Source organism: Meles meles, chromosome 4 (assembly GCF_922984935.1).
Source record: "Meles meles chromosome 4, mMelMel3.1 paternal haplotype, whole genome shotgun sequence".
In the NCBI taxonomy this organism is placed as follows: Eukaryota; Metazoa; Chordata; class Mammalia; order Carnivora; family Mustelidae; genus Meles; species Meles meles.
Window position 1 is genome coordinate 20113493 of NC_060069.1, and position 22727 is coordinate 20136219.

Sequence of the window (22727 nt, forward strand, 5' to 3'; positions counted from 1 at the left end):
CAACTAACAGGCCAGAGAGCCATTAGGAAGTGATTTCAGATGTAGCAAGATAAATAAAATGAGATCTGGAAATTTAAAAAAAATAGGCTAGAGAGAAGCGTATCTGCCAACAGAAATTCTAAGCATTTATGTAAATAATGATTTGATATTTTTCCTTTGAGGTTGTCCTTCTAAAATACGGTGATTATGACATTTTCATCTACATAGCACTTCCAAGGCAAACTCTAAGTGTTATTTAATTGTATTCAGATGATACCAAATACTCGTGGGAGCTTTCAGCAAATTATTTCATTAATAACTTTGGATCCATTGGTTTGGGACCTCAGAGCCTTTCCCCACTTGACTTGTGTGCAAATATGAAGTGATGTTTGTATCATGTTAAACAATCCTATAAAATTGAATCATAGGATGTTGCCATTTTCATAATTCAAAAAAAAAAAGGCCCAATACTAGCAATTTCCTACAGTTCAGCTTAAGAGTTGGCAGTTCCAAAACATGGAGATTAATAGTTTGTGCAATATGTATTAAGAAATGCACGATAAGAAGCAATATGCAAGTTAGATGAAATAGAAGAATGGCAGAAAGTGAATTTTAAGTTCTTAAAGAGAACTATCCTCTTTCTTCACTGATGAATTTGTTAAAAGCTATGGACCTTCGTAGATACCTGAACTTTTACATAATGTGAGGTACACAGGAAGGGGAGTTATAAAACCTAGAAGTCAAGGATTTCAGTTAGAACCTGTGTGTGAGGAGGTCCAAATACAGTTGTGTTAGCTTGCCCAGCCTACTATAACAAGGTTCTAGACTAAGTGGTTTAAACAACAGAAATTTATTTTCTCAGTGTGGGAGGCTACAAGTCCAAAATCAATATGTTGGCAGGTTTGGTTTCTTTGCAGGCTTCTCACCATGGCTTGCAGTTGGCTACCTTCTTGCTGTGACCTCACATAGCCCTTTTCTGTGTGTGCATGTCCCTGGTGTCTTTATGTATTCAGATTTTCTCCTCCTAGAAGGGCACCAGTCAGATTGAACTAGGACTCATCAATTATACTTCTTATAGTTCTTAAAGTTCTTAAAGTTACCTCTTTTAAAGGCCTATCTCCAAATAAAATCACATTTTCAGGGAAGCATAATTCAGCCCATAACAAAGTGGTGTGCTGATAATTTTTTTTTTTTTTTTTTTAATCATGAAAGCGCTGTATTTAGAATTAGCCAGCTGGACTCAGTTTTGATGATCCCAATTTTGTTGGCAACATCCAAAGCATCATAGTCAGGGACCAGTCGAACGTATGCCTTCTTCTCTCCATCAGGCCTGATTAAGGTGTTGACCTTGGCTACATCAATGTCATAGAGCTTCTTCATAGCCTGTTTGATCTGGTGCTAGTTGGCCTTGACATCCACAATGAACACAAGTGTGTTGTTGTCTTCTATTTTCTTCATGGCTGACTCAGTAGTCAGGGGGAACTTGATTATGGCATAGTGATCAAGCTTGTTTCTCCTGGGGGCGCTCTTTTGAGGGTATTTGGGCTGCCTTCGGAGACGCACATTCTTGGGTTGTCGAAATGTAGGTGATGTGCGGATCTTCTTTTTTTTGTGACTGTGGACGCCTTTCAGCACTGCTTTCTTGGCCTTCAAAGCCTTTGCTTTGGCTTTGGCTTTGGGAGGGGCAGGGGCTTCCTTCTTAGCTTTCGGCGCCATCTTCTTAAAAGGCTGTGCTGATAAATTTTTAACAAATATCTCTCTGGGAAGAAAAAATCCTTACTTGTGTCATTTGCCATTTCTGTGGTGTAAATACTTCCCCTGTAACTACTTTCAATTTACCGATATGACTTCACTGAACATGGGCTTGGGACCAGATGCGTAACAGTACACCATTCATAGCATTTCCATCATCCCTATGCAATAGATGTAAATAACCTCAAAACCATTGATAATGGTAAAATGTAATAAAATTAGAGGTGAAGTTTTAGTCTTTTCTTTGAAAATATCATTTGGTTTTTTGCAAGGTAACTTTTTTTTTTTAACTAGTGATTTTGTTTAACAATCAGGTAGCAAAATTTCTGAAAATTTAACAAAGGGTTCTCAAGAGCCGACACAGACTAGCTCCAGCACACCACTGAGTCCCATTATTCTTAAGTAGAATTCTATCATGAGGGATGGAAAAGTAGGAACAGTTTTTTCTGAAATTATGAATGGAGAATTTATTGGACATGAATGATAAGATATGGGCAAAAGTAAGCAGAAAGAATCCAGGATGAATGAGAAAAGAAATGGAGTCTGGAGGGGAGAGCTGTTGAGATAAGGCAGGGAATTTGCAGAGCATCATGGGAAGAGTGAGCCCCAGGGTTAGTTGACCTGAATCTTCATCTTGCCCAAGCAAATCATGTGATTTGAGACTGAGTCTCGGTTTCTACTCTCTAAAATATATCCCCTCTGTATGCTTTCTCAGGTGACTCTCAACTCTAAAATTCTGGGATCCTATCACTTATCACACAATTGACAAGTCCTTTTCATTTCTTTTTCTTTTTCTTTTTTTTTTTTTTTAAGGGGAGAAGGGGCAGAGGGAGAGGGAGAGGGAGAATCTTAAGCAGGTCAATGCCCAGTGGGGAGCCAGATGCACGGCTCAGTCTCACAACTCTGAGACCATGACCTGAGCTAAAATCAAGAGTTGGATACTTAACTGACTGTGCCACTCAGGCACCCCAATTCCTTTTTGTTTCTATGTCTATACAAGCCAGATTCAGATAGGCATATATCTCTCTTACATATGGCATAGTCACCCAGAAGATAAATTTCATATAAAGAAAAAACAGTTCTATTGTCTCATAGTTAGCAAGATTTTTGCAAAAAGATTTCTTTTGAAACATTTTTTCCCCTTATGACCCTCAGAGGCAAACATAAGTAACCCATTTAAACATGCATTGGGCTTCAAAGAACCAGTATGTGAACTATATCCAAAATGCAGGCAACGCCAGAGGAATTCTACTTTCAGTTCAGTAGTGAAGTCTCAGTTTATGGTTTATGTTTTGACTACATCATGGCAGGCTGTCCTCTTGAAAAGTTTCTTTGTTTGTTGTTGTTGTTTTAAAAAAATAGGGGTTTTGTTCACTTAGGACCTCTGGGGGGAAAAATTAGTCTTCTTTGGTTCATGGATTTTTCAAATTTTTCTGCAAATATGCCATTGTCATTTCAGAACTGTTGTGTAAGTAACTATGTATTGACTTGAAATAAAAAACAAGCAGCTTTACCCTATGTTGGTCACCCTACCTCGCTCATTTTGTGATGTGATCATTATGTCAGTACTTCTGAAAACGTGTGCCTGGACAGACCCAGCATCACCTGGAAACTTGTTCCAACTGCAAACTCCCAGGCCCTCAGACCTGATAAATAAGAATGTCCAAGAGCAGACCCCAGCATTTGTGTTTTTTGTTTGTTTGTTCGTTTAAAGATTTTACTTATTTATTTGACAGGGAGAGAGATCACAAGTAGGCAGAGAGGCAGGCAGAGAGAGTGGGGGAAGCAGTCTCCCCACCAAGCAGAGAGCCCGATTCGGGGCTCGATCCCAGCACCCTGGGATCATGACCTGAGCCGAAGGCAGAGGCTTTAACCCACTGAGCCACACAGGTGTCCTGCCAGCATTTGTGTTTTAATAAACTCTTGGGCTGACTCTGATGCAGATCAATTGAGGAGAGGTTCTGCTATTAAAAAACTGCAGGGAGTCAGGCTTTCTCTCATTTGTGCCTCATATTTTTTGTCTTTTGAGGTCAGTGGTTCTTAAAGTGAGGTTCCTGAACTAGTAGTATCATATCAGCATCACTTAGAAAACTGCTAGAATTGCAGCTTCCTGGACCTCACTTAGACATCTTCCCTTGAGAATTTGGGAGATGGTGTTCAGCAGTCACTTGGGTTACTGCCCAAGTGTAACTTAAAATGATGGACATGGGTAGCTCCACTGGCATTGGGGAGAGGAAGCCATGAGCTTAATAAAAACACGTCTGTAGTGGAGATAGAGTGAATGTAGAAGGGGAACGAGAAGGAGTGAGAAGTGATTCTGTGGTTCCAAGTATGTTAGAGTAAAGGGGAGCTGGAAGAGAGGAAAGCTGGTCCAAGAAGAGAGCCTTTCATGGGGAAGTGGAAGGTTTGGCCGTCTCCCGCCCCCTTCCTGACATGACTCCCTCCCCTTTCCCAATTCTGGACTGTCACTGGCCCAGGTGAACCAAGACATATTGTCCGCACCATCCTGGGGATGGGGTTAGTTCTCATTCTCCACAGTAAAGCCTAGGTAGTCACATCTGGGACAGGGTTCTTGGCAAAATCCTGACTGCTGGGTGGAGGAGTCCTACTTTGCCTTTCCTTCAGCACCTGTTTTAATGAGATGGAGCTGGTTTGGTGCTCAGGGTCTATACTTAGAAAGAGGGCATTTTGCGGAAGAAGAGTATCTTGGAGAAGCCCTGCTCACCATCTGGAAGCTGAGTCTGAACTGCAACCCTCCTGTCCCCCAGGATTTTTCTCACTAATATCCTTCCAAGTCTCATAAAACCATAGGTCACCGTTGAGGAACCCAAGAGTCAAATGACTGATACATTTCCTCCCCTTAGAAAGCAGAAGCCCCGACTGTTGCCCCACCCCCACACATATAAAAAAGTGAATTCCAAGGATAAGAAATAAATTAAAAGAATTGGTCTTGAGTTTGGCCCAACTCTGATTTGCATAACTGCTTCAAAACTAGTGACCTGGGAATAAATTCCAAGTGGAAAGTATTGCCAGGTTCTGTTTATAGATAAATGGCCCACAGGAGCCTTTTTCTTGGTCTTCACTGATGAGCCTTCTTAGCTTTTTAAAATGTGTGGCCAGTGGGGAGTTTCCTTTTCTCCATGTGATTCTGACCCATTTCTCAACCACTTCACCGACACCCTGAAGCACCATTTAACACTCCAGGATACCTTGTGTATTAAAGATAATCCTTCGAGAGATCTGGGTCCATAAACCAGTGAATAAGTCACGTGTGGCCCAGCAGTGCTGCTTTTCATCTCAGGAATGTGCAATAAGGGTCACGCTACTATTTCATCCAAATGGGAAAAGGAAATTAACATGGTACAGACCAGAAGGCAGAAATCCTTTTGTTGCATTTAGCTGCGGTAGAACACGAGGTCTGAGAAGTCCTACCAGAGTGAAAATATCTGCTTGATGATGTATGAGGCAGGGCTACTGAATTTGGGGACGATGGTGTCAGGCAAGACAGATCACGTCCTTTAGTTGTAGTGCAGTTGGAAAGCCCTTTATTCCTCTGAGAGACAGATATCTCATGCCATCAAATTGAGCTTTCAGTACTAAGAATGGAGTCATGCAGGGTGATCAAGTAGATTGTATTGCTGGTCAATACCTTTTCTATTATTATGTTACTGGAAAATAATTATTATCTTCTGCTCGAGCCTGTGTGAGATTGAGAAAGATCAAGGAGAGGAAAAATATTGCATTAACTTTTTTTTTTTTTTTTAAATTCAGCCAGCAATGAGAGGTGAAGATTGCTCTGTATTTTTAAAATCATGGCCCTGGAGTAATTTCTTGTGCCCTTTACTGTGGTCATTAAGCTAGGTTGGGAATGTGGTACTGAATTTTGTAATTAAGGAAAGAGTATTCGACTTACCAATATTTAGCTCCAGTTCTTCCATAGATTTTGTTTTGGTTAAAAACTTGATATAATCACAATAACGTCAAAGACATTTAAGAAAATTGAGTGAGAAAAAAATGTTATATTATTACGTTATCTCAAGCCTCCTCCTTCTGATAACCACTAAATAAATCTGGTCTAGAGAAGTTCAGCTGTTTTCACTTGGAGAACCTGAGGGAACATTCAATATTGTGTCACATAACTTTGAGGGAGTCCTGCAGCTTTCTGGAAAAGCTGTAGAGAACATCAGGCCCTGTTAAGGACTTGGTTTTTACTCGTATCGTGTTCTGGAGACCTCTTGAAATGATTAAATGTGTCTGCTTCCTTCTTGAATCTTAAATGTGTGTTCTTCAAGAGTCAAGGGCCCTGGCGTATTTTCTTCTCATTTTTCTTAAGTGCATTTTAGATATTCCAATATTGGTTAACTTTCAACAAAACAAAAAGACCCTCTCTTCCTCCCTTTCAACGGGGATATGCAACAGAAAATCTGTCTGAACACGCTCATCCTAAGATCTTTATCTTGGAGGCTTTTTCCCAGTCACCTTCTCTCCTAGGAATATGGAACCTTTGTTCTGATCAGCAAGATAAGGGTTCTTGATTTAGCACTATGAGCATTTTGGGCAGAGTCATCTTTGCTGTGAAGGGCTGTCTGGTGCCTGGTACCATCTGAAACCCAGGCCTCTCCTCGTGGGCGGCAGACAGCACTTATTCCCACCAACTTGGGACAACCAAAATGTGCCCAGACGTTGTCAGATGGGTGCCAGGGTTACCATTGCTTCCCCCTCCCTCCCTTCACATTGAGAACCACAGCCTAGTTTGGTGCCGCTTTCCGTGCACGCATGCACCTGTACATCAGTTCTCACGCTATCAAGCTGTTAGCGGCAGAAACATGTGGGGCAGGCCATGAGCAAGTTTCGTTGTCCTCTTTCTTACCCATGAACCTTTCCTACAGATTCCCAGGGGAAGAGGGCTAATTGTTTCAAGGAAAAGATGGGTTTTAGACTTCGCCACCCTCCTGGAAAGTACAGATGTTTTGAGGATACCCGGAGTAGGGGGTTGGGGGAGAGGTTAAGAGAGTAGGGAGAAGAAAGCATTGCAAAGGGAATGCAGTGAAAACTGGTTAAGTTCATTGGCGTCCCCCTACTCTGTTGAACTCTAACTTCCTCTTAACTTGTGGTCTGCCACCTCCTGTTCCTATGTAGAAGCACATGAGGGTAGTGATGGGAAAGAGAACTCTCCCTGGACAGGCTCGTTTCCATTTGCCACACCTGAGAATATCAAGCCTCTTGTCTTACCATGGTCTGAAGAACAACTAAAAAGGGTAGTTGTAAATAATTCCATATCTTTTTTTTAAAAAAATTTTTTAAAGATTTTATTTATTCATTTGACAGAGAGAGAGATCACAAGTAGGCAGAGAGGTAGGCAGAGAGAGGAGGAAGCAGGCTCCCCGCGGAGCAGAGAGCCTGATGCAGGTCTCGATCCCAGGACCCTGGGATCATGACCTGAGCTGAAGGCAGTGGCTTAATCCACTGAGCCACCCAGGCACCCCTACAATTCCATATCTTTATATACTTTTCTAAATTCTTAATACATTTTTAGGGGATTGTTAATGCTCAAAAAGTAAAAACAAAAGCAGCCCAAGTATGGCCTGAATAGAATCAACAGCAAGAAAAATACAATAAGAAAATTAATAAATTTGACTTTCCTTAACATGCTGCTGTTACAGTTAGTACCTTGTTATTCCTGGGAGGTCTTGTCCTGATTAAAGCCTTTAGAAGAATTTTTTTTTGCCCCTAAGTATCCACACCCATTGTATTAACTCTATAATCAAGGCAGAGTGTCAATTAAGTTAAAAATATTTGCCTTCTCCCAAAAAACTATGAATAGGGCCATTCTTCACAAATGTACTAATTGTTTTTCTCGCTGTTAACACCAGCCAATGTTGGCAACAATAGCACTGAGATTGCATTGTAAAAGACATCCGCAAACAGGGAACTGTCTTATTTATCTTAATTAACCTATAGTTGGCATAATGGAGCCTGCCTTTCCACACCTTCCACTTACCTAAGGGGAGAATGGTAAAACAAAGACAGTAAAAGCTAATGTCCCTATGGGCTATGATAATTAGCAACAACACTTTTTTTCTCAAAGCCAGTTCCAGTCATTAGTTGAAGTGCTACATAAATGCTAAGTATCCCTTGTTGGTTTGTAAAGTTAGTCCCATCCCAGGATGAGACTGGTTTATTGATTATGTGGATCTGAAGAGCAGCGGAGGTGAGAACTTAAGGCACTGTTGCATATTCAAAAGCAAGGTTAACTTTAAACAACACTGAGCAGCCGTTATTCCCCTATCAGAGGGGCAGAGATAGAAAAGTTTGATTCTACATAACTTCGGTCAGGGTATGTTGGACTCAGGCACTTGTACACACCAATGGTGGAAGTATAAAGTGATAGGACATAGATGGCAGGTGTTTCAGCAGGGGACAGGAATTACAGCTGAACTGCGCCCCACCCCCTGCTTTGTTCTAGCAACTTGACTTCTAAGAATTTATCCTACAGATCTCATGGAAGTTCACAAAGATGTAATTCAAGGATATGTCATGGTGGCTGTTGTTGTTGTTTTTTGTGGGGGTTTTTTTTGTTTGTTTTTTTGTTTTTACAATGCTAGGAAAGAAAACAACTCGGTTGTCAATCGTAAAAGAATATATTACCTCATGCAATAGATATAGTATTGTGTAACCCACAAGCACTCAATGAACCTTGTCAAGTTGAATTGAAAAGTCACTCATCACATCATCACTCATCACATCATTATTCCTTCTACTCCTTTACTCAATTATTATTTTTCTTGTTTGTTTATTTATGTATTTATGTATTTAGGGAGTGTGTGTGCGTGGCTGAGAAGCAGAGGAAAGGCAGAGGGAGAGGGAGAGAATCTTAAGCAGACTCCATGCGCAATGTGGAGGCTGACGTGAGGCTCGATCTCACAACCATAAGATCATGACCAGAGCCAAAATCAGGAGTCGGACCCTTAACTGACTGAGCCACTCATGCTCCCTTCATGTACTCACTTAATAAATGTGTTTTGGTTGACAGGCATTCACTTGAGGCTTGCTATTAATAAAATTAGCCCCATTGTTTTCAAAACCATGGGAGAGTTTGATGATACAGATCAATTAATGCTTCTATTTTATTGATATTTATTGAGCAGGTACTATGATATTTATTTAGCAGATACTAAGGCTCTGGAGGCTTAAGAGGTAAAAGAGTCCCGGCCCCCTCAGAATTCACAGGCGTTGCAGGGGAGACCACACAGCCATCACTTCACTGTTGTAAAAGAGAGCTACGTTCATCAGGGTTGAGTCAGGAAAGCAGAGCCCACAGTGCATCTAGGATAAGGGATTTATCCTCAGAATTAGATCGTCATTGTAGGAGGAGCTGGAAGCAAATGTCTGAAGGGGTGAAAAGTGATGAGTTGGAGAAGTCACAGACACAAAGGCAGGTCCCGTTTTCAAAATGGGACCGCCAAAGTAAGCGCTTTGGAGGACTTGGGGTTGCCATCTCTCTGCAGCTACCGGTCTGTGGATCCACTACCAAGCATCAGTGAGGAGCCTTGGAACTCTGCCAGACTCCCAGCTGAACAGTCCAAGAGAGCTAGAGGTGGACCTGGAGGAGAGCACGGACGAGCCGGGACTGCAGCGAAATATAAGGCCTTCAGCAAGTAACGACTACTGCTTCACTCCTGCCTTCCTGCTCTCAGCCACTTTACTCTTGACCAACTATAACTTGAACCCATGCAGAGAAGAAGGTTCTGGGAAACAAATCTCAGATTAGCTCATCTGGCTCAATACAAAAAGCTACAATAAATATGTGTTAGTTTAAGCTTCTATCTCATGTTCCTGGAAAGCTTAGATTCAAGAAAAGTGCATGGATGTTCTTCCAGACCTCATCTTCCAAGGAAGTCAAGAGTAGACCATTTAAACGTTGGTGAAATCTGTGTCTCCAGGTAACTGATGGTTAAGATCATCAAGTTGTACTAAGACTGAGAGATGTCGGGCTCTGGAAGAATTTGGGTTGCCCTGAGAGTGTTTTTGAGCCTCTGCTCACATGTTCACAGTGGGGACAAAGGATGAATGCTTGGTTCTATCTCACATCTGCATGGCAGGAGGACCAGAAGGGTCTGGTTTGGAGGGTATGGTGCAGCAGGCTTAAAAATACAGTGTTTCACTTAGTAGCAAAATAAATGCTTGGCTGGTTGTGGGTAGATGAAAAAGTGTATGGACAGTGGTTCCTTCAGGCTGAGGAAGAGGGCTGCAAGTTTTTGCTTAATGTCACAAAATTAGATGATCAAAGAGCAAAACCTCACCAAAAAAGTTTTAGTGTTTTGTTTGAATGGCTAAAGGAAGATACTCTACCTCAACTCCAAAGCGAATATCTGCCAGCTTCCACGTCAGGTACAAAAAAGTCCTTCCCTTTCCTTCTTCCACTCAGTTTTTCCCAACTAGACTAAAGTCATAAAAACAAAAACAAGACTCCGTAATTTGTTGTTGGCTCACAGGGAGATGGTAACATTTGTAATAAGTTGCCAGCATTTAAAAATGGGAGATTGCACATAAGTATCGTAATCTCCAGTGTCTTTTGAAATCTGGGACCCCTAGAAATGCTGGTCTGTCATTCCCATATGACAATTGTGGCTTGGGCTCGGGGGCTTCTTCTCCCTGTAGGTAGAGTGCCCTCCTGATTGCCATGGCCCCCACTGGTTTGAATTGTCCCATAATGCAAATCCTTCGCCATTTATCATCTCATGTGTCCTGTGCTGCTTATAAGTAAAGAAATCTTTTTTTTTTAAAGATTTTATTTATTTATTTGACAGAGAGAGATCACAAGTAGACAGAGAGGCAGGCAGACAGAGAGAGGGGGAAGCAGGCTCCCTGCTGAGCAGAGACTCAATGCGGGGCTTGATCCCAGGACCCTGAGATCATGACCTGAGCCGAAGGCAGAGGTCTAACTCACTGAGCCACCCAGGTGCCCCATAAGTAAAGAAATCTTGATGAGTGACTGTGATAAAGCTGCTTCAACTTCTGTAATTCTTAGAGTGTACCAGGCACTCTAAGTGCCTTAGCATTTCATCTTCTCCTGATTTTTCTCACCCTTTCAGGGTAGCTGTTACTTCTATCTTACGGATGAAAAACTAAAATTAAGGGCCTTCCTTGAGTTCAAGGAAGAATATAGCCAGCATTTAGGGCACAGGAAAATGGTCTGACTCAAGAGCCCAGTTTCGTGAGTAGGGTCAGCCGATTTTTTTTTTTTTTTTTTTTTCCTGTAAAGGGCAAGAGAGGACATCATTCAGTTTTAGCTTTGTATGCTCCATAGTCTCTGTTGGAACCTCTCAGCTCCGCCTTTGTAATGCGACAGTAGGTGCATTCAGTAGGTACAGGAAAGCGGGGTGGCTTCTTGACGAAATCAGGGAAGGGGCTGGGTGTGACTTGGAGACCAGATTGTCCACCCCCAAGACCTGTGAGTCAACACAACTAGCCAGGGTGGTTCTACACGGAGGGCAGTGGATATTGCCACGTGGTCCTGCACATGACCCTCGGTAGTAGGTGCAACCCTATGAAATTCCTGCTGGCAGATCCTAGAGATTTCATGTAGCGCCAGAGCCGTGCCAATCTGTGGATGAAATGGACTCATGTTTGCTTGGAACTCTTTATTACATACGGTTCCAAATTTGAGTTGTTTCTGGCTCCGTTTGTTTTTCAAACACGTGAAATCCTAACCACAGGGGCCACAGGAAAGGCACGAATACCAAAGCCTACTGAGAATCCAGGACAGCCTCCTGGTGGCAGCAGCCTGGGCTAGGCGCCTTGAGCTGCCTCTACCTTACAGAGGGCTGAGCCTCAGCGGCATTAGGGGGTGTGTACAAACACACCTCTTGTCCACAAGGTGGGATTTGCAGCTGCATGATTTGCGCCCCCCCCCCCAGCTCAAGCTGGCTTTATTTTTCTGTGTCAATATCTGCTGTGCCTTTTCTGAATTCACCATTATGAAGCATATTCCTGGCAAAGGTAGAGACACAGTTCATCTTTTCTTCTAAATATGAAATCCTTCAACATTATTTATTGGGGCCTAATGCATGCTGGGCACTGGGAATGTGATGTTGAATAAGGTAGAAACACAGGCCTGGAGAGAACATCTCAGTGGAGAAGAAAGATAGCAAATATCTCTAAATGACATAGTCCCCAGCTCGCCATCTGGACCTCCAGCTCTGTGCTCACACCGGTCTCCAAGTATGGTGCCAACAGCATGAACTGCCCTTGTGGGTGAGGCCGCCCTGAAGAGCAGTACAGTTGATGTCAAAAAGGTATCACTACATGGCCACGCAGCCAACTGAATCCCGAGCATGCTTGTTTGTGTTCAGGGTGGGGTATGGGGTTCTGGCCAGATTCTTTGGTGTCTTGTCCAAGAGCTACATTCTTCTGTCTTATAAACTGAGTATTGTCTTCTAACCTCTGGTACTTTTCAGGTCATATACGAGAGGCGTCAGGTAGGCACTGCGAGGATGGGGATTTACCAAAGTGTGTGTGTGTCATGGTTTTATTTCCCCCCTTTTAAGATTACCGCTGGCTTTAAAAGAGTCAAGAACTCAAACTTGCATGAACTCTTCAACACCTCTCCAAATTCAACAAAACTGACATTTATAGCTTCGTTGAAGCGGAGACATGGCATTTGGCTTCAGATTGTTTGGACTGTAGAGTGTCAGTATAAATAGCTTTGATTGACTTTTGTATCGTGCACATCTGGAAGCAATCTATGGCATTCCAGCTAGATTAAAGACCGTTTTAAAGGAATTTATTTTTTTTTCTTCTTCTTCTTTTTCTTTCTTTCTTTTCTTTTTTTTTTTTTTTTTCTGTTGGCCATGGTGAATAAATTTTTGAAGAAGGTTTAGCTGCTGTTCTTAACGTAGACTCTGGTGAAGTCAAATTCAGGGCAAATGATGGGTGGGGGGAAAAGGGAGGAGGGAGGTTTGTTTTGCCAAAAGAGCTAAACACAGAAGTGACTTTTCCTCGATTGTTTTGTTCACACTGAAATGAGAGATAAAACATCAGACACCAGGAAGCTGCTATCACTACACAGAAACCATGAACTAAGTCATTTTTCAAGAGAAGAATGGATTGACCTAAGAGAGGTGAAAATAGCTAAGTATGTGTCACTTGGCTCAACCACCAGAAGGGCTGGGAAGAAGCATGAACACAGACTCTCATTTATGGAAAATGTACTGGGTGTTCATTTAGCAAGGTCTTATGAGACACCTTCTCCTTGCACCCACTGTGGTCTAGGTGACAGGGTAGGAACGGGGGGAGATAAAGACAAACTTGCTCCACTCATGGGACTTCTGCTCCAGCAAAGCAGACAGACCCGACTGACCTAGCACCTTCCCCATACATTATTTAAATACCTTTGTGATGAAATGATGGAGAAGTACAGGTGTCCTGAGTGCCTGTGGACATAACTTAGAGGCCTCGGGAAGTCTTCCTGAAAAGACTTGAAATTGGACACAAGACAGGAAAGGGTAGTGCTCAACTGGAAAAGCAAGTCAAAGAAGAGAAAAGGAATCACTTTCTGGGGGGTGTGGTTGGATTTGGATTTTTTAACCCCTTGGTTGCAAGGAACAACCCAGTGAAGTATCTTCCTCATTGAGACATGGGAAACATGAGGCTCAAATTGATTCTCCCCTCTCCAGTTTCTTTCCATGGAACTGTCATCCTCACTGAACACCAGAACCCACCTTAGCAGCCATTTAATCCCTCAGCCCTGGTGGTCCACATATGGGAAGGCAAGTCACGTTACATCTCTGGCCCTCAGTTTCTCCATTTTGGTGATGAGGGGGTTTGACAGATACTCTGGGAGGTGAAGGCAAGGCATCCACATAAAAAGTGAAGTAGCTGTAACATGGATAACAGATGCAGCTGGAAACAGTGCTGTTGACAGTATTTGAAGAAGGAAACTCTCGGATGAAGACCCTGGGAGGAACAGTAAAATTCTTGGAGGAACGAGAATGTACCCTCAAGTTTCTCTTAGATAAGAAAATGAAATGTCCATGATTAAATCCGACTCCTAAGCTTGGAGAGCCCGACCCCCACGCATTGTTAGAGCCGTAATATATAGGTCGTTGTGGTCCTTCTTTTTCTTTTCGTTGCTGAAGGAAAGTGATAAAGTGTGCCAAGAAAGTGGCAAATTGCCCTAAAAATCACATAAAAGTGCAATTTAGCACACACAGTTCTGCTGAAGAAAACCACCTTTGTTTCATTATTAGCTTCCCAGGGATTTCTTTCCTTGGTTGGCATTTAAGTGTGGAAACGTGTCCTTTTTTTCTTAACATAATGAGACAGTTCTTGTGTTTTAAGAACAATAGAAAAAAGCATGAAGAGTGATCGATACATTACCTGAGATTTATTAACTACCAACTGGAGCCTTATTGCCAACCTTTGTGTATGATTTGGAAAGACAAGGAGGCATAAACCTCTGTTGTTTTAAGTAAAAATAGAAAGAAATCTAATCTCTGAGACCATAGGATGAAAAATGTTCTATTAGGGATTTGCTTTGCCTTTTTTCGCTCCTAATTCGGGTTCAGGCTTTGACCTATAGACAAAGGAGCAGTTACTTTGCTTAAAAGGTTTTGAACTAACAGGAAGGTAAATGCTGAAGTTATTTGTTGACCACATTTCTGGCAGTATTTTCCCAGCTTCTGTTTCGGTCCTCTTCCCACTTGTCTGTACCGGCCTGACAAAAATACATCAAAATAAAGCTGCGCTAATGTGATCCCGTATCCTATTTCGTGCACTCTGCATTTGATTAGAGGCGAGCATTGAGACAAAGCTGGGGTGAGGCGAGAGATGGCGGGGAGTGAGGAACTAGGAGTGTGGAGTCTCATTGTAGTAGCAGGAGGTGGTGGAAGTTGAGGCCAGACCTCAATGGCATGTGGGCTATGAATTAAGACAGTGGTACAGCATATTAGTAAAGCATTTCTATTCTGTTGATGAAAACTGGGTGGTTCTGTATAAGCCCAATCAGAGGAAGTCTATAATTCAAATGACGTGCGCCCTAATCTATTAATGTTTTAGTATATGTGCTGCCGAAGCGAGCACCCTAATCTATTAATGTTTTAGTGCAACAAATACTAAGTGCCTCCACTGTGGCCAGAATTCACTCAGGTGAGGGAGACATAGTGGTGCGGAGTCAGATAGGATCTGGAGCTCATGTTTTAGGTGGCCATGGACATTCAGTCCCTAAGCACGCAGTTGATTACATTGGTATAATTGGTTTATGCATTACAGAGAGTCACAGGAAGCTAAGAAACCATTTGGGGATGGAAGTTAGCACCTAGAGAGGTTAATGAGCTATTTTCTTTGCTTCCTTCATTATGGATGGTTCATCTGAAGGTATAACTTGGGTACTGTCTATGATTTTTGGCTTCTAGAGTCTTGCCTCTATTAATAAATTTCCCAGTCTGAGGAAGTGTTAAGTATGGATGTTGGGATGTCCTTGGAGAGAAGTGGGGAAAGGAGCATCACTGCTGACTTTTTGCAGAAAGGTAGATGTGGCTGCTGGGTAAAGTAATTATACACCATTTTCAGCTGGATGGAAGAGAAAACAGTTTTGCAGATTAGAATAGAAAATGGAGAAGCAACCTCTCACGGAACGGTTTTACTCGGCTTAGAAATGAGAAAGAGATGTTAACTGGAGAAAGTCCGCTTAATGGTGACATTCTCCTGATGTCCTGAAGGTGAGCCCTGCTGGCCAGACTAGGGGCATTTATAGTAATATGGGTGATGTGCACATTTTTATTTTTTGGTCTGAAATATGGGGACAGTGAAAAAAATTCTGAGACAAACTGAAGTGGAGAACAAAGCAGAGCTCTTTGGGGAGCAAATTATTTAGTTTGGATGTTTCTGTGGTGATGGAATTGAGGCAGGATATTCAGTTCTCTGCATGGCCTTTTTCATATGATCAGTGGAGTTACCATTCTTTCAAGAGCCTTGCATCAGATTTGGGTTATGGTGAAACCAGGGGAAATATTTTGTGGTTCGTAGGATGGAATCCATTATTGTGGTTTCTTTTACATCATGCCTGGCCATATGAGCTCAGGTCATTGGCATGTTAGAATTCGCAATAAGTTTGTAGAGCCCTTTGATGTTACAAAGGATTTTTCCTGGCCATTGTCTCCCTAGATGGTTACAACAGTCTTAGAAGTCAGACAGGCTGTGGGTCTAAAGTGTGTGTAGTGTCCTGTAAGCCTGGATTGGCTTCAGACACAGCTCATCCACTGGAATGTGAGCTCCTGGAGGGAGCTGTTTGGTGGCTGTTTGGTTCATGCTATACCATCAGCACAGCCAAACAGTGTCTGGCATAGAATCACAACTCAACAAGTTATCTGTTGAATTTACTGAATAATTATAATTTTAATATGAATTTTGCTTGCTCCTTAGAAGTTAAAGAAAAAAAAAAGGATGGGGGTGGTGGGGAGTGAGATTATCTGATTGTTTGTATTGTTCAGTGTTTAATAACAAAAATGACCTTGGGATATTCAAATTTGAGATTGATTTCTGGCTATTAATTAACTGTTGCCAGGACCTGAGAGATGGCATTACCTGGTGCTAAATTCCCTACCTGTAAAATGAAATGTCTCTTCCAGCTCTAACATTCTATGCTAGATTAATTTTTCTACATTTTGGTATATCTTCTCCGTAAGTTTTTTCCAAGATTGCCATTAAGCATTTAAATAGTAAAATCTTTAGACACCATTATAAAGAGGTTGCATTTGAAAAGTTTCCAGAGCAAGGTTCATGGATCTGGCTCTCAAATACATATTCTGTTCTCTGCCCCTCCCCCAGCCAAAATAACATGTTCGATATCCTTAAAGTCAGTGAGGGCATTGGTGAGAGTGGTAAAGACAGAGAACTTAGCTGAGAGGGAGGACAGATGACAAAATTAAAGGTCTTGACCTTGTCCTCCTACAAAATGTAGAAAATCAAAATTTATGGTCTGACACATGGCTCTCTGGCTACAGATTTTTTTTTTTTTTTAAAATCCCTGCTATTCTCCTCCACTCTGATGTCCTCTTTTTAGATTGTGGAATTCTTTAGGGCAGAGATTGTGCCTCATACATTTATTTGCCCATCCCCAACCCCCAGTTAGTATGAAATACTAGGTACATATCTATTGAACAAAAAAATGTGTAAGTAGTTGAGAGTGGAATTAGAATTGCTGCAGAAATGCAAGAATTCATGAATAAAGGTGTTAAGTAGAGGTGAAAACACAGCAATCAAGGAACAGAGTAAAGCAAAACAGTGAAAAGCCTAGATTGTTTGAATTGATTGTGCAGTTAAAGATTGAAATGTACAAAGCAGCTGCCCCCAAGTGCAGGGCATATAAAGTCAGTGACTGAAGCCCACCTTGCCAACCTCTCCCACACCTAGTGTAATAACATCAGCAGTAAAAAGGATTTTCATAGAGCGGAGGGCACATTATCATTTCAGAGGGAAGCTGAGTACCACTGTGATCCTGTTGATTGATGCTGATATGGAAATATTGCTAGAGTTACCCATTCTTCAGAAACAAAACAGAACAAAAAACCCAACTAGATAATGTGGTTGGTTATACAAACTTTCCCATTTAAACTGTGCCAGTAATTTCTAATAATTTAAAAACATTGCATGGCTCTCACAGACCATCCTCATTGACCAACAGATGTACTAACAGAGAGAGGATCGTATGATATTTATTGAAGGCATCGGAATGCAGATTAAGTTCACCGATTGTGTCCAGACTAAAATTAAGTAACTACTGTCTCATTTATATGTTCTAGAATGGTGTCTTGTTTATTTATTTATTTGACAGACAGAGATCACAAGTAGGCAGAGAGGCAGGCAGAGAGAGAGAGGAGGAAGCAGGCTCCCCGCTTGAGCAGAGAGCCCGATGTGGGGCTCGATCCCAGGACTCTGAGATCATGACCTGAGCTGAAGGCAGAGGCTTTAACCCACTGAGCCACCCAGGCGCCCCGGTGTCTTGTTTTTTAACACCCAGTAGTTTTCGATGCTATAGTCCTTTGGTTTGCAGAATGACTTACTGTCTGTCCTTGACTCTCCCTGTGGCTGGTCTATCCAGCACTTCCATACTGAGGTGCTGCTCAGTGCATAAACTAGAGAAATGACATTAAATTAACATCCAGACTTCTTACAGGATGGGACAGCTTGATATGGAAATGACACTTTGGAGAACTCTGGTTTGTGCCACTTGACAGGCACCAAATAACACTTTTGCAACACTGTAATACACTGCACGATTGGTTATGTGAATGTCCATCACCCCCAGAATATGAGCTCCAAGATCATAGCTGTCTCCCTTGCTACCATGTCCCCATTATCTATCTGATCCCTTTTTCTCAGTCCTGGCTTGAAGTGTCGTGGCTGTGGATAAGCACAGTTTCGGATGTCCCTTCTCTTCACCTGTCTTCACTGATGACAGTATTCAAAACACAAGACCAGTGTTGTGATCTAGATATGCCTGCATCATATAATGAATGAAGACAGGAAAGTGGACTTCAGAGGCCACTGTGGTAAGCTGAAGCTTCCACACTCTCTTCCTAGAGCCTGAACATTTTCTTTTGTCCTTTTTTAATGTCCTTAACTCACCAAAACCCTGTTTTGACAAATACTCGAACATTATTTGAATCCATTTCTTTCTTTAATGTTGAATTCACAAGCTGTATTTCTATGACATAATTATTTAGCAGTCACATAAAATGTGTATCTGGTCATTCTTAACAGGCTCATTTATACATGGGCCACATAAAATTTGCATTCTTACACCAGCGACTCATTTATTAATGGTAATAAATACACCCGGCAACAGGCCAAGCACACTTCAGAGGCTTGTAATCTGAGAATGGTCAGAGTAGATGTAAAACGTAATGTGTTTTTTTTAAATTACATTAAAAAAAAAAAAAACCACTTCCAACAGGACTTGGAAGTGAATCAAAATTTTAAAAATAAGAAAAAAATACCAAGAAAAAGAAATTTGAAGTGATGTATTAATAGATGCAAAAGAGGGTCTTTCTCCAGAAAGAAAGCTTATTCCTAATAGGGAATTCAGGATGAGGGAAGGAAAAGTAAGCATTACAGCCCTTTTCTTTCTTAAAAAAACCTACTTATAATTACATCAATATGATTCCCATCTGAATAGCCTATTAAACTTTGTAACTAAAGGCAGCCTTGACCATTTTATGACCACTCGGTATGCTCCCTGAGATGCAAAAGGGTTCGCCCATGGGTCAGAAAAGTACGGGGAATCTTGAGACCAAGGTAGGAGGTTAGACATGTGCAATAAAAGACCATCATTTCATGAATATTGGTGAGAATTAATAGAACTTTATTTTGTGGCTCACTGAGGAAATGTGTGGTTGACGCTACTCAGGAGGACTTCTCAGTGGTTTTAATGGAAACCATGTGTGTGTGTGTGAGGACGTGGAGCGAAAGCCCTCCCCACCGGGGAGCTGATGCTCTGCAGGCCTCTCAGACTCTCCCATTTCTTGATTGTTCTTTTTTTTTTTTTTTTTTTTAATTTAGAGTTTCAATCCAATGCAATTTTTTCAAGTACATGAAAAGATCAACAAAAAATAAACAAGTTCAGGGAAGAAATTCAAACAACAAAACCTTTTCAAAAAAGTCAATCTTTAAGAGACTTTTCTGTCTTCTTTTTTTTTTTTTTAATAATTTATTTATTTGACAGAGAGAAATCACAACTAGGCAGAGAGGCAGGCAGAGAGAGAGGAGGAAGCAGGCTCCCCGCGGAGCAGAGAGCCCGACGCGGGGCTCGATCCCAGGACCTTGGGATCATGACCTGAGCCGAAGGCAGAGGCTTTAACCCACTGAGCCACCCAGGCGCCCCACTTTTCTGTCTTCTTTGACCAAACTTTTATTTAACACTTCACAGCCCTCCCTACACCCTCAAGGACTAATAACATTTATGTTCTCACTCATAAGTGACGTTTGAAAACAAATTGAGAGCTTTGCGCAGTGGCAGTATCGTAGCCAATGAGGTTGATCTGAGGCACAATTCTTGCTAATTAAAAAAAATTGAGCTCTAAGAACCACTACAGAACAGGAGTTGCCAGGGGGACGGGGGTGGTGGAAACAGGGAAATATTCGTCAAAGGGTCTGGACTTCCAGTTACTAGACGAGTAAGTTCTGGGGGTCTAATGTACAGCATGGTGACTGTAGTGATTTCTCTGTTGTATACTCGAATTTTCTAAAAGGTAGGTCTTGAGACTTGGCACCACACACACACACACACGTGCACACACACACACACAAACACACGCACGTATGCATGCACACACACACATGGTAACTCTGAAGTAATGCAGTAGCTTGCTGATGGTGATCATTTTACAATGTATGTGTATATTAAATCATTAGGTTATACATCTTTAAAAAATCACATTGGGTACAACCTAAATATTTGTAAATTTTGTCAGTCCTACCTCAATGAAGTTAGGGAGAGAAAGGTATACCAAGGATGAGTGACAGTTGAAATTTTAGATGTTGGTATAATTCTCACATTAATATCTTATTCTCAAATTGGGCAAAACTTGAGAACTTGGACTTGTATCAAGTTTTGTCAATAGAAGGCCGGAACTATGACTCAGTCTGCCCACTGTTGTATCCTCGGTGTCCAGCACTCTACCTTTTATTAATACATAGTAGACTGAAGGATGGAAGGGTGGGATGGAGGCAGCAAGGCTATTTTTATAGATTCTAAAGTTCCAAATAATCCTTGAGTACTTGCTTATCAGGCCTTACTCTAGTAATCAGAGCCTCGAACTGATGCAGCAAGGTTCCCTATGCTAGGACTCGTGGCATGTGTGGCCAGCCTGTCCCTGGCTTGTAATGAACGTCAAATGGGGAAGTGAATGAACTGTGTCTCCAGTTGCTTGTAAATAGTGTCTGGAAAATAGTAGGTACTCAGCTTTTTATAGATTAAATGAACAGTAAATTGAACTCAGTGTCTTTCTAATGTTCCTGAAATAGTCGACAACTTTGAAACTTCTTTCTAGTAACAGTGGGATTTGCAGGAAGCAATAGTCAACCAACTGTATAAGGCCAGTCCTTAGGCAGCAGTCCTACCACTCTTGGTCTCCATTATTTTCAGTGACTGTCCCATTTGCCTCCAGCAGTCTGTAGCTTGACGTGGAGTCAGAACATTTCTGTTCTAATTGGAGGACTGGACTCTAGCCAATGACTTCTGAAGGACAAAGTCCCCAAATATGTATGGTCTAGTTTGGTGGTACCAAGAGGTCTGAGAAGAGGAAAGATGCCAGGTGTTTCTAGGAAATCAGTGGTCTAAAGGCTTGGGTAAGCATGGGTCGAGTGGATCACTGCAAAAGCAACTTTCCTTGCTCTTTGATGGTGAAAAACGAGTCTTAAATTTCTAAGCTGGAGAGAGATTTTGTCATTCACAGATGTGTCCCTGAGTTTCTTGGCTCCATGCTCCAGTACGTCTCTGCCCAAATTCACAAAGTCAAGAAAGATCAGGGGGTCCAAGACGGGGCATGGGGATGTTGATCAGGAGGCCCTTCCAGGAAAGAAGGTGAGGTACCTGTTGTTTTCTGAGAGATACAAGTTAATGGACAGCCTGTTGGCTCCCTTCCAGACATTCAAAGCCAGAGCCACCTCCCTCTGGCTCTGTGTGTTCATTGTTTGGGGCCATTTGTGTTTAACTATCAAAATGACTTCGGTGTTGCTGCTCTTACAGTGTATGCTTTGGTGTATATACCAAAGAACCAGAACGATCAGACTTGACTTAGCTGTTTTCCAGATTTATTTATTTGTTTCCTAACACCTATGAAACTTGTATAAAATGTGTGTTGTGAATATTTGGAATATAAAATTCATTGTCATGGACTCGAATCAATAATTACTTCAGTAAATGACAAGCACATTACTCGGCTCAACGGCACTAAGTGAAGCTTCAGTTCTTTAGGTTCAATATTACTCTAAATAGAATTTAATGTGGCTTTTTTCTTAAAATGTTTTAGTGAACTGGAACTATAAAGGACAGTTCTAAATACAGTTGAATTATGAACATGACTTAGCGTTTTATTATACATTGGAAAATGGCATGATCAGATTTAGTATCGATTAGACCGAGCCAGTCAATAGCTTGGATAAATATGCATTTCTTTTTATTAGAAATCTATCATATCCAGGGCATAGGCCAACATGTTGGCTTTGTAAATCATGTAGTCTGCCCAACCCTTTAGACTGCAGACCAGAAAGAGGCTTTCATAAATGCACCATTCCAGGGACCAGATGAGAAATTAGGGGAAGCAGAGGGTCAGGACAGTCATGGAGAGAAGACTATTGTGTCTGTTGGTTCTGAGCATCCCCTGGAAAATATCCTGGGGCTTGTGTGACTTTCCTCCATATTCCTTTTTAAAAGGGAGGAAAGAATCAATATAGGCAGTCTCCTAATCTATTCCATAAGTTAATAGAGACTGGACAACTACAAGTTAATTGTAGGGCAATTCTAGAACATAGTGGAGACTTTGGTATTTCAGAAGGCAGCATTGTCCAAAACAGTATATGCTAGGCTTCCACTCAGATATGAGAAAATATCATCTCTCTGGGCACTGAGGTTTTATCAAGATACTAATCAAGCTTTGCTAACAGTTAATATATGGGTCCACTTATAGCAGATGTGTATAATGTATAAATAAATATACGTATATTGGGAACGCTTGTTAATTTCTTAACTGATGAGATGTGCGCTCAGTCACTGCTGTTCTGACTCGGGAGTATTGCTTTCTAAGACCCAGGAGGGAGAATCTGCCTCATTAACCTATCCTGGGCCCAAATGTCTTTCCAAATTTATTTGTGGCATGTCATTGGACCACTGTTGTCACCAAGAACCTCAGTGTCTCATGTGGTATGTGATAATATTATTCTAAGTTCCCTTCCATTTTCAAAGACTTCTGGAGGAATTTCAGCCTTGAGCTTTA

At 41.6% G+C, this 22727-nt stretch overlaps 1 protein-coding gene and 1 pseudogene across 1 annotated transcript; one reads left to right on the plus strand and one right to left on the minus strand.

Annotated features, from left to right (window-relative positions):
- Window positions 1-1377: 1377 nt before the first annotated feature.
- On the minus strand, window positions 1378-1695 carry LOC123940509 (60S ribosomal protein L23a-like). The gene has a single exon (XM_046003365.1). The coding sequence runs from the start codon at window positions 1693-1695 to the stop codon at window positions 1378-1380; it is 318 nt and encodes a 105-aa protein (XP_045859321.1).
- An 18037-nt stretch (window positions 1696-19732) lies between these two features.
- LOC123941033 lies at window positions 19733-19891 on the plus strand (annotated as a pseudogene).
- Window positions 19892-22727: the final 2836 nt, after the last annotated feature.

Bases quoted from the DNA above. Each gene is read 5' to 3' on its own strand.
- LOC123940509 (XM_046003365.1), bottom strand. From the start codon at position 1,695: ATGGCGCCGAAAGCTAAGAAGGAAGCCCCTGCCCCTCCCAAAGCCAAA.